The sequence below is a fragment of the Haliotis asinina genome, chromosome 1 (genome assembly GCF_037392515.1).
Source record: "Haliotis asinina isolate JCU_RB_2024 chromosome 1, JCU_Hal_asi_v2, whole genome shotgun sequence".
Taxonomy (NCBI): Eukaryota; Metazoa; Mollusca; class Gastropoda; order Lepetellida; family Haliotidae; genus Haliotis; species Haliotis asinina.
The window spans coordinates 75,288,705-75,306,686 of record NC_090280.1 but is presented as its reverse complement, the minus strand read 5'-3'; the positions used below and the strand labels follow the sequence as shown (position 1 = coordinate 75,306,686).

The 17,982-nt window shown below is 36.9% G+C and overlaps 1 protein-coding gene across 1 annotated transcript in view; it reads left to right on the top strand.

Annotated features, from left to right (window-relative positions):
- Window positions 1-1,750: 1,750 nt before the first annotated feature.
- The window catches only part of LOC137297171 (tricarboxylate transport protein, mitochondrial-like), a 43,663-nt gene continuing 27,431 nt past the window's right edge, over window positions 1,751-17,982 (top strand). The window contains exon 1 of the mRNA XM_067829187.1: window positions 1,751-1,956. Coding sequence (XP_067685288.1) covers window positions 1,848-1,956 — 109 coding nt within the window. The 5' untranslated portion in view covers window positions 1,751-1,847. The remainder of the gene's footprint in view (window positions 1,957-17,982) is intronic.

Sequence of the window (17,982 nt, the reverse complement as noted above, 5' to 3'; positions counted from 1 at the left end):
CGTTCCTGCTACTTGCCAATACGACATTGTTTTATGTTCGTTACCCGTCATGGTGGAAACAATGGTAACACTGTGGCTGATTCTGCAGCAAAAGCACCAAACAGATCTTTGATGTCACTTTTCATTCAGTACACAGACTATAAACCGAAAGTGAAAATGCCACGTCAAAGACCCGGGACACCCTATTGTTGTTAGTGTATGATTTTTACTTTGTTATTTGCTGTATTGTCTATACTTTCAGATTTACAGTTTATATCCATACCTGTGAAATTCGATTTGTGTTTACTTGACGGTAACACTTCGTTGACAGTTTGTTATGTACATGTAATTCATTTTATGTATCATGTTTCAGTGACGATATGGCTGAAATACTGCCCATTTGGCTGGAAATCCACACTCACTCACTCACTCACTCACTCACTCACAAATGGGAACGACGTATAATCAGAACACGAGACAAATGAGGTTACCAACTAGTAAACTCTTTTTAACGTCGGGCAATAATTTGAATTTAAAATGCGATTTGCTATATCGCGGTAGATGTTTAGGCTAGTTTTACTTTTCTGTTATGAGGTAGCTGAACTACACATATTTGCATAAAAACATGCTGAACAGAAATTTCTTGGATACAATTGGTCTTTGGGATGTGGCACATTAAATTTAAATATGTATGATCCTAAAAATATGACTATATGGTGTAAAAATATAAACTCAAACTACAAATAGATGCATTGGGTTACCACTGGTTACCAGTGATCTGGTCAACTTCATCCTAATATTGACCCGTGAAGGTCACGGGATAGAATAGGTCTTCATGCAGCAACCCATTCTTGCCATAAAAAGGTGACTATGATTGTCGTAAGAGGCGACTAAGGGGATCGGGTGGTCAGCTTCGCTGACTTGGCTGACGCGTGTCATCGGTTCCCAATTGTGCAGATCGACGCTCATGTTGTTGATCACTGGATTGTCTGGTCCAGACTCGATTATTTACAGACCGCCGCCATATAGTTGGAATATTGCTGAGTGCGGCGTAAAACTAAACTCACTCACTCACTCATCCTATTATTATTATTCCGTACCACCGTAATACTGTAATTAAAAAAACCCACAAACATATTTTACTGTAAATGCTTGTTAAAATGCTGACATGAATTATTAAAACATTTGTGTCATTGCAAACACTTCGTAAGAAATACACATACCTTTTGATGATTGTATATTCAGGGATTCCGATGTTTGAAACATCGATCGGGGATTTTCTGTATGACGTTTATATTTACTGTTGATTTTCGAACCAAGAGTTGACAAAGAAAATTTAAATGTCAACCCATAGAATTCACTCAATACAGCTGCATAATTCATGTCAGTGTAAAATGTATCTGTTTATTATTCTTTTTCTTTTCTGGTTCCAGATCATTCGCGTGTCAACAGTTACAAAGCTAGAAAATGTTTTGAGGAATACGCTATCCCTTACGAAAACCAATCAGTTCAATCGGAGCATCGCTGATTAATTTAGTCTAAATATATGCTTCGAACAGCGAATTACTGACATTTCCAGTTCATTGACTATTTGTGGACAATTCTTTTTGATAAAAGTATTATATACCGCATGCACTTTGTATTCTTCCTCGTATTTCACGATTGACATGCCATCATAATCCAATACAATCCGACATATTCTGAATGTTCATGTGCCGGAAATGACCTGAAACCCAACATGACCCTTGACCTAGGTCACAGAATTTCCCACGTGTAGAGGGCGTTGGATGCTAGCGTGATTATCGGACGAGCAACTGGTGACGCGCCGGTGTTATTACTGATGCAACCGCAGTGTAGTTGACAGCGCTATGGACAGGGGAACGCAGGGGCTAGTGTCCCCATTTTACGGGAGAGATGGAAGTAAAATGGCAGCCGCGCCGAGAAGTGGTGCCAAGACACTAAAGGGAATTTTAGCAGGTGCGTGGAATATTATTTTGTTACAAAGTTGTACAGCTTAGCGTCTAGAAGTGCTTCGTGGCCCGTTCACGTTTATTTGTTTACATGTGACTACAACAGCGTGACTGTGTCATCTCGACTGTTCATGTCACGTTGGGGCAAATATTTACCGCAATTCCAGCAGAAAACAATATAAGTGTTTGTTGTGGTTTAATAATTCCATGACAGACATAATTTGGATCGATGTTGACCTGATTGTATATTGGCAAAGTAACGCCACACGTCCTCCACGAACAAGTCTCCATGCAGTAAGAAGTCAATAATGAATATTTTGAGTGTCGTTGCATTCATTCGCAGCAGGTGAGATATATACTTTGAATAACCCGTCCGCTCAGTGGTGAATGCCAAAAAGCTAAATTACTGCAATTGGAGCCAAGCCGACACGCCCACCCAGCCAATAACAAAATACAAGCTGAAAGTGCCCCAGTCCAAAATATGAATGGAAAGTGATTGAGACCACAAAGTTGGGCACAGAGGCTGTCGTTGACAGAGTTCTCTCATGTGTATAGGAATGTTTCATACACGCCTCAGTAGTCACAACGTTCAAGGTTTATTTTGTACAGAGACATGGAAATATTGTGGCTATTCAGGGTTGTGACTTAAGCCTGAAAGCGGATTTCCTATTTTCTCCCAGTACCTATCAGTCATAATTCTGCAGATGTTCTTGAAGGGTTTTTATAATTTGATCAATATCTTTGATAAACCTAATGTTGCTGTTTATATAGAAGAATTGTTTTGTTTAAGTTAAACATGCATGAAAACATTTTTGATTTTGATGTATATGTGTTGTAACTTCCGATTTATGGTAAAAGTTTGGTTATTCTTTTATTGGCATTTACAGTCAGTCTCAGCATCCTAGTATACACAAAGGTCACACACTAATATTTGTCAGAAACAGAGCAGAGATATAATTAACAACAGGTATGGTCTTTTATTTCTGTATTAAAGATGTGTGTATGTGTATGAACATATTAATCTGTTAACTTGTTTAATATGTCAGTTACTTTAAATTTCTCAAGAATGAATGTTAAATCAAAGGTGATTGACAGTTTTCAGCAAAATTATATTTACACAATATACAGCCTGATTAACTTCTTAATCAGCACCTGATAGCACCTGTTGGTTGAACTCCAGTTAATGACGCAAGTCTAGACTCCCCTCCCCATTTTCTCACAAGTCTGAGGACATTGAAACAAACATGTAGAGCTCCTGTTTCAGGAAGTTGAAAGGTGGTGTAGCCTTTGACGCTATTGTTCAATTTATATGAACCAAGTACAAGATAGTCTGTTATAAGAGGAGCCTGTCTATAAATAGAAAGGGTTAACTTGGTTCATTGATTATTTTCAGCTGAAAAGCTGTGGGTTGTAAGTGATATTGCCAGACACTCCATGTGACATGTATTTAGCATGTTTAGTGGTATATACAGGTGTGTTTTGGCATGTAGCATCCTGGTTCAGAATAAAACATCTATGACCGCTGGTGGATGTGGGCGTTTGAGGGATGAGGTGTGAACCTCCCTAATGAAATGTGAACCTCAAATAACTCCCAAATCCAAACCTTCCTGAATAAACTACTTACATTTTGTTGTTATAAATGTGAGATCCTCACTTGCAATATATAATACTGATGAAGATAGGGGTGATAGTTAGTCTAAGTAACCCATGCTTATTGTGATAGACAGGTAACACAACCACGTGGTAAGACTTCATATTTATGTCTCCTTTTTACAAACCTGACAAAACACTAGAGTTATGTTTCTTATGCTGTTCAGTACACTTGTATTGCCAGTCAGTGCACTGTATGTTCTAGACTTGATTATTTACAGATCTGTCATATGTCTTTGGCAATAAGCAGCAAAGCAAATAGATCCAATGTAATGCCCTGAAAGAAGAGAACCTGACATCAATATTGTGTTGTGTGATGGTTGTATTATATACTAGTACACTTTTCAGGAGACTCATCAAAATTTTGTGAAACATGTTCTCTTTTTTGGAGTTTGATGACTTTACTTTATACTTCTGCATCTTGTCCTATTATTACTATGTTTTTGGTAATATTTACATACATAATGCCGATATCCACCAGGGCTGCCTATAGGCGCTTTGATTTTCCTGTCACTTTCAGACTGAACATATTATCAATCTCAACTCCCTGGGGACCATACAACTCTTGCACTAAGTTGCAGCATACCAAGATATATGCCGTCAGTTAGGTGTTTGCATGTATTAATGTGTCCACCTTCTGGTAATTTTCCAAGGGATTCATAGGTTCTTTTAAGTGCACATGGGTGTGTGCTGTACACTAGGGGCTGTGACAGCTCTGAAAGTCTGCACACAAAATTGACTCAAAGGTTTGTACACCGAGTCACAGGTGGGCTTGATGCCAGCACCTCAAGCTCGCTGGAGCACTAGCCTAGCACCTTGTTCAACTCACTTGCATCACTTCATAATTAACAAGTAGATATAAATAGTAAACCAACACATGAAATGTCTCAAATATGAAATCTGAAATATGGAAATCTAGCTGACACATTCTTCTTGGTAAAGAAAAGGACTGTCCAGCCTTATGTATATCTTTAAACTTGTGTTGCCAGGGAGCCATTGATTGTTTCATTGTGTGGGTAGTCAGTAGTGATGATGATGACATCAGACAGTGATCAGCTGTGATATCTAGTGTGATGAATTGTCTGTACCTTCTTTATCTCTAAGACCTCCTACTGCTACTCCGAACATTCACTGGACTTTGAACACATTCACTCAATATCAACTCCACTGTGCTAAGTAGGAATAGGACAGTGACCTTATCATTTATTCTGTGGAATCAGCCATTATTGCTTTAAGGATTAATGTATTTATTTTCACATTTATACAAGATCAGTTTTATTTGTTGGTTTTCGAACCAGCCAGTCATATTTTTTCAAGAATAGGAACAAAAATAAAAGATAGTTCAACCAGCTTAAAAAATAAAATTCTAATGTTGTTATAGGCCAAAATGTAAACTTGCACACAAATATTTGTTTTATAATGTGTTTTGCTCCATAGACACTTCATAAATTGCCAAAAGTAAACTACTTTTCATATTTACAAGGAATTCATATTACTTTGAGTGGTGACGTTTTTTCCCCTCCTCCACTTAATTTTTTTAGGGAACAAACTTTTCAAACAAAAAATGCAATGGCCTAATGATGCCTTGCAATTATTCGTGAAGTAATTATCTTACTTACTTTTAAGGATAGCATTGTATGCATAAGATGGATAGTTGCAGTTAGCTGCACTATGTCATATGAATTTCAAACCTTCCTGCCATGAATTGACTGCCCCATTCAGGAAAATGTCTGAATTTGAGAACATCAACAATTTGTTTCAAACACATTGATTAATATAATTGTCAAACTTTATAATTGTTTGTTGTTAGCACTATACCACTGCATTAAAATGCAGCTGACAACTGTTGCAGGCTAGTGAAATAATATAGGCTACTGTTTTCATACATTCGCTATAAAAATATCCTGAATGGTCTCTCCTGTTGCTCGTGATATGGGGTATAGATCTCTTTAATGGTGATGCCACCTCACTGCCTGTAGGGAATCTAACCTGACCTGATTCTATCAAATGGGATGTTACACTGCAAAATTCAATAGAAATGAACAAGAGGCAATATATTGGTGTTCATTGAAGGGGGACATAAGTACTCAGGAAGATCAACACCTGTGTCCTGTGACCTTGATAACAGTTTTGTTGATAACCAGATTAGATACAGATGTCTCTAGCGAACAAAAGTTCAAAGTCTAACAACCTATCAAGAGGTCATTTGGAAGGTCATGTGTAATATTTTCAGTACTGTAGAACATGAATTTGTTACAGCAAACAGCTCTGTATGCCATGCAAGTAAAAATTGTAGTTAAGGTATATTGTGAACCAAGAAGGTATATATGTTCACCAAGAATGTACTTCAAACCTGATGTATTATTTTAATACAATAGTTTTTGTACACTTTGTTACCCTCTTGATTAATTTTTGTTAGACCTAAATAAGATATTGTGGTTACGATAAGTCAGAATGGGTTATTGAGGACCAGTCCTAAACTGTATTTGCAAGTAGTGTTTATTTTAGAATGAATTACAAGATTTTGAACATATTACATTTACAATAACAGCATGGAATTTAATTTCAATTTGTTCCAGTTTAACCTACTTCACCAATGTAGTGTATGTCTCAGATCAAATGTACATGTGTTTGTCAAATGTCTGTAAAAATAGTCACAAGACAGTTTCACATGTTCAATCACTCACTGTAAAAAAACTGACACTGTATAAATCAGTGTTTGAAACCAGCATCCAGATGACAGCTGCATGCTACAGTTTCCAGTTGGTGTAATTTATATCTTTTGTTAGAGGTTTAATGAATGTTGATTTCACTTTTAAGGGTGAACAGATTTATGTGTACCTGTTTAATATTTCTTCAACATGACTTTCTTCCAACAAATGCAGTGTTAAGGCCGATTACCAGACTGACCCTTGAATTTCAGTTCTGATCTTATGTTTTGTAGTGTCGTATTTTTCCATATTCCCTGGCACTGACGGACATCAGCCATTCTGAAAGTCAACATGATGGTCTGCAAGCGTGCAGTCTGAAACTTGATTGAATAAACAGTTACAAAATTAGGGTAACAGGGGACTGAAAACAACATGAACATTCTGTCATGCAATTATTTAGCTCCTGATAATTATAATTATAATAATTATAATAATAATAATTATTAAATAATTATACACAACTGGCTGATGCTTGGCATAATCACTGACATTGCACCAGCGATTGATGTCAATGAACTATTTCTTAATAACAATAGAAGTTAAATAGGTAGTGTAGCACAATTACTAGACACCTCCGAGATTCGTATTTTATGATATTCAAATGCAACGTGTACAGTTACCTTTGATGTGAATATTAGTAGTCACAGCATCTGTTTCATATGAATTTGTTGCCATGCTCATTAATAGATATCAGTTAACATAAACTGTGTAACGTATATGTGCCAGATGCTTAGCAGGGTAATTACTTCTGCATGTGTACTACCATGTCACTACATACGATGGACTTAGTAAAACTTTTACATGTGGACTTTGATTTTGTTTCCAAAATTAAATTTTCAAATATATGAAAAAGTCCAAACCTCAATGGAACTGAAACATTTATATTATTGATTGTTGTTACAAGATGTTAGTTACCAGTTGTCTGTTCTAGTTTTGTGTAATCACATGTCACAAGACAGTTTGCCAAGGTTATCAAAGTATGTGCTATTGGTCATTCTCATTGATTATCAAAATGTTTCTTGATTCTGCACGATTTCTAAGATCAGATGTTTTGACGTTACCCCATTCCTCTAGACTGTGACAGGAAGATGTCTGTCTCTGTGTCTCTGACCCCATACTGCCCTGCCACTTACTGTATTATAAATCATCTTTCTTCTGAAAAGTGAAATGTCAGCTTCAGTCTCACAGAAGTTACTTTTCAAGATAACAATCTCTTGGTTGCCAATTGTTGCACCATTGTCTTCCTGTGGAATTCTCTATCATTGGAGATACTAATTTTTATTCTTGACTTGGTGTGCTTATGAAGATTACTTCAGCATATATTTTGAGGTTAGTAAGTGCTTATGGGAAGAGACTGAATGTGGTGAACATGGCAGAATACGTTGTAACGAGTGGTATTTGTGCAGAGTTATTAGCCACTAATCATTTATCATAGACGTTATTTAATTACCATGCAACAGATCTCTTATCTTTTTAAATAATTCCTTGAACACATATGCCGATTGATTAAAGCATGTTTGGTGACTACTGTTATCCGAATGTAAGCATGCATTTTCATTCTCAGCTGTATCCTGTCAAAATGCCATTGTTATTTTTTTGACTAAATTAAGCCTGATAGATAAGCAGACTTGAGTATGAAATGCTTTCTGTAACATGAAAGTGATGAAACCATTACTTCCTGACATTTGATACAGTGACACATGGAAATATTAAAATATCAGCAACAGAATGTACACTGGTGCTTGCTGGGAATGCTAGTGATCGGTTGCTACAGAACAGGGCCAACATTCCAAGAGGTTATGTCAATCTTGCTGTGTACAGCTGACTAGTGCTGCCATCCTCCAAGTACTCTAATCTATCAGATCCCAACTCACGCCTGTGTAAACTTTCCAGTGGACATGCTGTTTGTCTACTACTTATTGTAATATTTACCTGGGAAAGATGTGCCCTTTGCTGGTGAAACACTATCAATAACCTTGAGTTTGCCAACTGCATGTTATGATTTTATCGAATATTTTATTATTCTTATTATTTTTTCAGTGTAGTGGTTTGTGTGAAAACTGTAGTTTTTTGTTTGTTGGCAGTGTGTGTTGTGATTCAGGGAAATGTAGAACACTTATGAGAATTAGTCTGGCCAGATGCAAATGTCAGGAGTAAACCTGCTATTCCGGGTCAGTGGCTGCAAACCAAGGTCAAGGCTGCAGATGTCTGTAAAAAAACCCATCATGCTTTTGAGAGGTTTTTGTTGTTGTTTATTCCAGTGAATTTATGGCATGACAAAGTTTCCACAGTCTGCCTTTATTGATTCACTTGTCTGTCTTTCCATCTCTGAAGAAATTGGATAATTTCAGCTTTGATGTTGCTGAAAGTGCTCTCTGATTTTCTATCTGACTTTGAACATGACCACTATTTGGTTTTGAAATCTCCATATTGCCCAGTTACTCAGTTATCCCAATATCTGCTGGTTAATGTGTTTGCTCGTCATGCCAAAGATCTGAGTTTGATTCCCCACATAGTTACAATGTGTGAAATCCGCTTCTGGAGTTCTTGATATTGGTGGAATATTGCGAAAAATATAAAACAATACTCACTCACATCCTCCACACTTTAGACAGACATGCGGTAGCTGAAATCTACAGTACCTCAAACATTAATTCTCCCAGAATTCATGATTTGAACATATCTGCCTTGACTAATGATGTTTAGGTAAGGTACAGATATTTCTGGTTTTATTATTTCATCTGGAATAGGAATTTTGGTTGGTACATTTGTGGGTACCCACAGCACAGTTCTTTAGAACATCTAACAGATAGTTTTGTTTCTGCGTTAAAACCTAGAAGAAGATTCCTATGTCTAATTTCATTTTTGTGGTCTTTCCCCAGCAGATTAAAGATTCTGTTAATGACTGTATTATCACTTTGCTGTACAGGATCTACTTTGCCATGACCTTGAAATGTACAAGGATGACATTGACTGTTTTACTGCCCTGTAGGACAAAACTAGATGAACTGTGAGATTTTGTCCCCACCCACTAGACTGATGGCTGTTGCCTCACTAAATGCTTGACATGACCTGCGATAACCATTCATCACCATGCTGTCTGGTCCGTAACCATGGTAATAAGACCTTATAAATGTGAAAGGCAGGTTAAGAATAAAATTAACTGTTTCAATTCTGACAATAGTTCTATTGAATTTTATGCACAGACATTTGGTCCATGTTCAGATTCCATGATCTGTTACAAAACGTTTTGTTTCAGAAATAAGTACATGGTAAAAAATTGTTTTAGGTCAACTAGAAATTGTTACAGAGATGCTAATATACCTGAATTTTTTAAATCATCACCAAAAATGCATGTTGATTCTGCCATTCCAACAAGGACAAATTCATTCGGATTGTTTCCAAAATATAACAAAGATGTAGATGGTCTTACCTATTGGAGGGCAGGGATCATCTTTGATTTGATGAATACTGTTAATCAAGTAAGTAGGACACGTTATTTACACAACAAAGTAATTCAAAATAGTTGAGTTGGCTGCCCGATTAATTCCATTCACAGTTCAGTTTATTCATTTAACATTTATAGACACTGCTGCCGTGGTCTGCAAACTGGTTTCAGTTGTATAAAAGATTGCTGTGTGTAATGCCTACTACTGGCACTGAAAAATTCTGTTCATTGAGATGTAGTTCAACAATTGATAGTGATCAAATTCCTATGTTAAGGAGCTCAGATTCCTAAATACACCAATTTGGGTTTGACATCTCTGTTGTTATGAAAGATTCCGTGCATAAACATGATAAATAAGAACTAGTCCTTGAGCACATGCATGGTTTGGTTTTAAATTTTAAAGCCACACTGATTACATTGGTAGGGTTTCAATGCATCTAAAGTATGAAGTTTGTGGTTTTCAGGAAGACTTTGACAATTTGAACCAGATCAAGTTTGTCATAACCTGATTTTGTAAAGAGATGTAGTGTTCATTGCTAGCGTTTCTTTGGAACAAACTGAAGTGCCTCCTCCTTCTTCATCCTTTCCTTTCAGAAGAATATGTTCAAATTAGCCTATGCAAGTCTGGAACAAATATGTAAATATGAAAAATGTGTTGTATCTGGCTGCAATATTGCTTATTGGAATACTTCTCAAACAAAAAGACACAAACAAATTTTGACTGATACACCAGCTCTGCAGTTTAATCAGCAGTGTAGTTGCAGATTTTAGGATTATTCCGTTGACCTTGAATAGCAGATGTCATCCTATTAAACTCATTAGTCGGTCTAATTGTATGTTTTATGATATTCCCAGTAGGAATGGGCAGTCAGCTGCATTGATTTCTCCCACGCTTGCACTTAGAATCAGTCCATGTCTGTCTAATACGCCTAGTAGATGGACGTAACTGCTTCATCAATGTCTAGACCCAGGCCAATTTGAATTGATTTTCCTGGATCGTAACTGGCCTTACTTTGTACCCATATTAGGCCATCTGCATTATTTCGCTTGGTTCTCATGTCCCACTGACAAAATATAATAATCCATTTGTACTATTACACATAATTCTCATCTGCCTTGACTGACTCAAAACAATTTAAAATCCAGTCAGGTAATATGTGTCCTCATGTTATTTGCAAATTTGATTCCTGCAAGTGTCGTACCAAAAGGCATTCAACATGTTACTTGTTCTTCCCTGTCTGTTACTTGGCACTAATGGGTAAAACGTGGATTGGTCGCCTCTGAGTTAGTATAATATGTCTGAGTAGGGTATTCATATTTAACTGGGCCATGGCATCTCAATGAGCTGGCACTATAAAACCAGACTGAATCTGGGCTTATACTAAGAACATTATACACATATGCATGTCTGTGGCCATATGAGCGAAATATTCGAACAATGTTAAACCCCATTCCACCTCACCACCATTCTCACAATGATGGTTCATACTGTGCACGGTTTTAGAACATTTCCTGATTGACAGCAGATGCTGCATAAGTTCAAAAAGTGGATCTGGATTACACAATTTGTTAGCATTAACTCTCATTAACACTGGAAGAACGAAATCTCCCTGTGCAGCAGATAGTTACTCTAAGTAATATTCTGTACTGGTGTCTAGACAAACCAGGCTACATTGTATTAAACAGAATGCTTGAAAATTTGTCTGCTGAGACAGTGCTTTCTTTTCAAGTCTTGGATTTGCTAATAATCTTGAATCAATTATCTGTTGTCGTCTTGTCTATCTGTTGATAGCGATTTACAGCTTGCGGTTAAATGGTATTGAAATGATCCTATCAAGTTCTGATGCCACTCTTGATAAATGGGTTAACTTAATCAATGCCAATTATAAATATGGATTAGAAGGTTAAGACAGGTATTAGCATGGCTACTCGATGTGTCCTTTTTTAACCAGCCTGGGCTCTTACAAAAGCTGGCTCGACTAAGCTTAATATTCATGAGATCTTAAAAGCTTTAATTATTTCTTCTGCACTGAATTGCCAGGAACTGCATCGGAAAAACAGCTTGTTTGCATTGATCTCACCATTTTGAAGCTGTGCTTAAACATGCAGAATTGACCACACAGGCAATTATAGCTGACTATTGATACAGGAGAATCGATAAATCTATGGAGTCCCACTGGTGCCTGGCTTTCTGGAAATAGGTACATGGTTGTTGATTCTTGTTGGCCTTGTACATTCTCGTTCTCTTGTGTTCTTCGTTCTGTTTTCATCATGAGGTGATCGATGCCTCACTCCTTAATTGATCTCGGGATGAATGAACTTTTCTGTTCAGGAGTTGGTTTTATTGGAGTGTTTAGCACTTGAATGCAGTGTTGTGAATAGTTAGTTGGAGAGGCAGATATTGTGCCATGAATGAGTTACAATTTTGTTGATCGAAAGGTGTTTAACCTTCGTTTGTTTGTACATTCTTGGTTTGTGAGTGTTTGTTTATTTCTGGTTTCTCAATGTTATTGTGATTTGTTTGGTCAGACTTTGTCCATTATGGTCAGTTTACCCAGACCTGAAGTTTTTCATCACTGATTGTTTTTGTGGTTATTTTACCTATGTATAAATATAACAAAACATTGGTGGTATGGTGGCCAAGTGGTTAAAACTTTGGCTCGTCACGCCGAAGAACCAGATTAGATTTCCTGCAGGGGCGAAATGTGTGAAGTCCATTTCTTTTGTGCACCGCCATTATAATGCTGAGATATTGCTGAAATATTACTAAAAGCAGCATGTAAAACAAAACTCACACGCTATTATAAAACAATAACCTACTTTGATATATTTCTATTTCAGTGTGTCAATATCTTGGTGTCAGAAAAGGGTGCATTTACATTTCCACTCAGTAGTGTGTTTGTTGTCTTAGTCTGCACACAGCAATAATGTTTTTGTGACAGCGATCTGTTAATAATTGTGTCCGTTAAAAGCACTCCAGTGGTTGAAGTCATGACCACTGATCTATACAATTAGAACACAACATGCATGAACAAGTCGCTGAATCTGGCACCCTGCTTCCATTTGTTGTCTCTTCTCAGCTGGTTAAAGGTAGCCTAGTGGTTAAAACATTCACTTGTCATGCAGAAGACGTGGGTTCAGATCCTGGCTCCAATGTGTGGAGCCCATTTCTGTTGTCCCCTGCCATGATATTGCTGGAATATTACTGAAGGCAGTGTAAAACCAAAGTCACTTATCTGCTCAACCATGGATCAGCTATGTAAGTCTGTATAGCAATCACTGTCAATATCAATGTTTTGTGTAGTGAAATAAACAGGCGTTTGAGGTTGTAAAACATCACACACATTTCACACAATTTGATGTTTTGGGGAACAGTACAACTTAAGAAGAATTACTGCTGTAAAAGCTGTTTCCTTAGCTTGACCTGAAATCATGCAGCGTATTGATCAGATATTGATTTCCATATGGTTGACTGCTTCATGCCAGGTTAACTAAACTTCCTTATCAAGTTTTATGGAAAGCTGTCTCAGAAATATTTACTTTAAGTTCCCTTAGGATTCTGCATAATTTGAACTCTATCACTAAAAGAATTCTGCCAGTTAAGAATATCTTATAATCTAGACCATAATCCAGTCCGGTGTGATGGAGATTGAATGACTTTAAGAAAGTAACTTGTCCTGACTAACTTTCCACTTGCCCTGATTTTTATGACATAATCATGATGATAAAATTATGAAAGAATAAATCAACGTGGTATTTGATGTTAATGTTTACTGGACTATCTGTCAAAAAGTGATAAATAGCCAAGAAACATAACCCTATTTTATTATAATTGCAAAATTTAATAGCTACATTTTTAGCAGATATGAAATGTGACCATAATCCGAAATTATCTAGTGGCCTTACTTACCATTAAGATACCATTATTATCTGATTGCCCGAAATGAAAACTGACTTGTCCCGGGTGTCCGGCAATAGGACTTTTGAACAGTGAGTCCTGCAGTACACCTAAGGTTTAAGTGAGGCACTCAAATATGACATTTCTGGGAGTGTTACCTGTTTTGGGTACAAAACTGTTGATTTTGATATTCCTTTAAAACCTATACTGGCAACCAGAAGATGGGAACCATGGAAATTTGTTTATGACAATACAATCAAAAGCATACTTCTCTGCTGTTATTTCCCTTACAAAAGACAGATCCAGTTCATATCGTTTTATGCAATACTGACAAAGAATATATGCGATATTACTATCGTAACAGTCCGGATCCAAGTCAACTTGATATGTGTCTACCTGATACTTGCCAACCTGATATCTGGGTAAAACTTGTTATGCATTCCTAGCACACATTCCAAATGTTGACAAGATAGCTGTATATTTGCCCCACTATGTTTGAGGGAAGTAAGCAGGACTGATGTGATCCATAAGGGACACTTGTGACCTTGTCGTGGACTGAGCAGTAGCTCAAGTGGGTCGTTGTGACATACATGTGGAAGTTGGACACTTGTGATCTGGACATTTATAGACAGTATGATCTGCTACTGGCTTTATACATCATAGCGTAGACCTCTACCTATACCTAGCAGCATCAATGTCTGACAGTGAAATTAAGCTGCAGTGTCTTCAATGTTTTTGTTTTTTGGTTTTGTTTTATTTTTTGTTGTTGTGGTCTTCATTATCATCACCAACAACCCATCCATCATCATCACCATCATCATGGAGTTTGTGTAACCAGGCTATGACCCACTTTCTTTGACTGTTTTCTGCTTATGACTGTGCACATGTAGCTTAATGGTGATCACTAGACCTGAACTACATGTGTACTTAAGTTAAGCTTAGGATGTGACAGCAAAACTGTGAATGGTTGGCGGACAGAACATTGGGGAAGAGTTCATTTTCAGTTCTGTCTTAATAGTCCCTTCTAACCAAAGCTTCAGAACCTTGCCTGCTGGTTCAGAGAATTGATGTGTCGATTAAAGACCTCATTAGATAGCACAAAGTGGACATTGATTTTTTTCCTCCCTAAGGACATGGGGCAAGGGACCAATCAGACTTTTTGTCCATCTAGGACTATATATCAAGTGGTCCAATCAAGCAATCTAACACCTACAGCTTCATGAGATGAACCTTGTTAACGAATAGCTTCAGTCTGGCTTTAAATGCTGTAGTAAGTATTTCATACACAGCCTTTCAGCATCTGACTGGGGAATTCGTGTAATTGGTCGATACACTGAAACATTTGTACATTCATGGACTAATATGTCTGAAGAAACTTTTTGTTCACCTCCTCAATGATTCTAATTACAACTCATATCGTATTCAGGGAGATTTGTTAGAAGTTGACTTAACAGATATTCAATGTCCTTACCTTCTCATTAGAAAATGGGGCTGATTTAATCTGGCCAAGCATTAATTCTTTATAATATATAACTTCACGGTTTTAAGTGTTTAGTTGACTACTAATTTTATGGCCAAACTACTAAGTTTGACTACTAATTTTAAGGCTTAACTACTAAGTTTGACTACTAATTTTATGGCCAAACTACTAAGTTTGATCCCTGAATCTACTATTTGCATCTCTGCATTGTGTATATCTACTGACTGGTGTGTAAAAATGTGAATTATTTTGTAGCTTGTTATATTGCAAGTTAGGATTATTCTTGGAATGGCTTATTGGATTTGAAGTCCAACTTTGATTAATTCTGCCAAAATGCTGCCAGAGACCAAATTTTATTCCTTGTTGAAAGTACCAGGAGTGAATTTATGGTTATATTTTGTATATGCTGGCTTAGCATGGGTACATGTCTGCTGTTTAATTTAAAAAAACCCCCAAAAACACCCTTCTTGCTTATATTCCTGAAACTGTTTAAAAAGCTGAAAAATTGAGGCAGAGGTTGTGACAGTTCCTGCTGTAACAGTATAATTTTACTGTCCCATGGTGATTCCAGTCTTTAGCAGCTAAGAATAGTTGTAAGTCTAAGGTGCCAGGGTCCAGGGACCTTTCACAACACTCTCGTAGCTAAGTTTCCTCATAGAATTCATGCCTCCTACGCTGTAACATAAGAGGTACGAATGTTATGAAAAAAGTTATGAGAGGTTTGAGACCCTGATTAGCAGTCTGATCTGGCGAGTCAGGTGCTCATGATATTAATCACAGGCTTGTCTGACATAACAAAATCATCACCAGGCTGCCAATAAATAGCTGGAGCATTACTTACGGAAGACTACCTTTAAACAACAAGTGCATACATATTATCTTACTAATCCACACCTCCGTCTAAACCAGATTACTTTCAAGTACCACACAAGGCTGGTTCAGACATAATTCAAGTGGAACTATATCTCACTGACATACTTGACATGTACATACTTTTTCTCCATATCATGAGCTAATGGCAGAGTCTTAAATTTATGAGGCTCTACAGTAATACTTGCATATATAGTTCCAAGCTAGTTCAACATGTCTTCTTGACACTGATATGTTCAGAAACATTGTTTCATTTTCTGATATTATTTACGGTAAATTTACAAACCTTTGAGATCAGAAGCTACTTTAAGAAATTGTCCTGTGGCTGAAGAAAAAAGGACAGGTTGGTGCACCTTCAGGTGACTTCATACAGTGTGCTTCATTATCTGTGACCCGTGAAGGTCCTGGGGTAGAATAGGCCTTCAGCAAACCATGCATGCCATAAGAGGCGACTATGCTTGACGTAAGTAGGCGACTAACGGGATCGGATGGTCAGGCTTGCTGATTTAGTTGACACGTAATTGGTTCCCGATTGTGCAGTTTGATGCTCATGTTGTTGATCCCTGGATTGTCTGGTCCAGACTCAATTATTTACAGACCACCGCCATATAGCTGTAATATTGCTGAGTGCAGCTTAAAACTACTCACTCACTATCTTCATTACCTGTGCTGTTTACTATATGTTGCCTCAAGAACATGAAACTCATTCAGTGTTCTTTGTCCACCATTTTTCTCCTCCTTTCACATAGGATGAAAACACTTGCCTACTAAACCTGTGGTTGATGAGAACCATTTATCTGGCTAAGCCAGCTCCCTTCAGGTGCCGTTGTGAATATATTTCAAACACTTCGTGACCTGTAAGAGAAATTATTCTGAACTGGGGAAAATGAGCAATAAGACAAACTGGAGACTATGATTGTTCCAGAATGACATTGAAAAACCAAATTTATAATATACACATGATGATGATATGTAGATAATTAGTGTATGTTTATAATGACTCACTGACTTATCAAGTGGGGAGCAGTACTGCAATGATTCACACAGAACTCAATTTGATTCGTTTTTTGAAAATATGGGACCAAATTTGATTCAGTCATCTTTGATCCGATTCTACATATATGACATAAGTAAAAACATCAGATTTCAACGAAGTCTCAGAGTATAAATGTAATATGCTGAAAACTTTTTGCAAAATTTGATTAGGAAATCATGAATGTAAGTGATGCAACCTTTGTCAAACAAATGTAATATGATGTTTAAACATAGAACAGCACTCAAACATCCAATTGAAATAGTGACAATCATTACGGAAAATCAAGACTATGGTGTCAAGTGGGGAAATGACAGGGAATTAAAGCCAACATGAAGCCCCTCCTGAATCCTGGTGATACATGTAGGATGACATTGTTTTTCCTGTGCATCCTTCTCTGGGGATGTTGATTCTTCAAACAGCTGCAGCTCTCTCAGATTTCTCGTGTGATTTTACGAATTACAAACAGCAATTTGTAATGTCAATTATTGTTTGTTTTGGTGTTTTGTGTTTTGTGTTTTGTGATATATTAAAGATGGGATTTTGAGGAAAGTTTTTGGTCATTTTAGTACCAGGTTTGAATTATAAAAATTATCCTTTGGGGGCATATATTTTCAAGAGATGAAAAGTTGAGATGAAGAGTGAAATTGTTTTTCAAAAAGTTTATTAAAGTAATGCTGAAATATGTTTTTGCATCATTGAAAAGCTGTAGAGTGTTGTTAAAATATTTCTAATCTTGCCAAACATCAAGATCGTCCAGAATCTGGACATCAGGTCTGATGAATCAGGTCTTGTAGATAAGTACTTTTCAATGAGAAATCACTGACTGTGTCTTGAATTGTCTCAAGTTTATAGTTTCACTGATAGTGACCAAGCTGTGCGCTGTTGCCAATATTATTCAAAACAAGGCAAGAATCACTGACATTAAGAAATCCTCAAACTT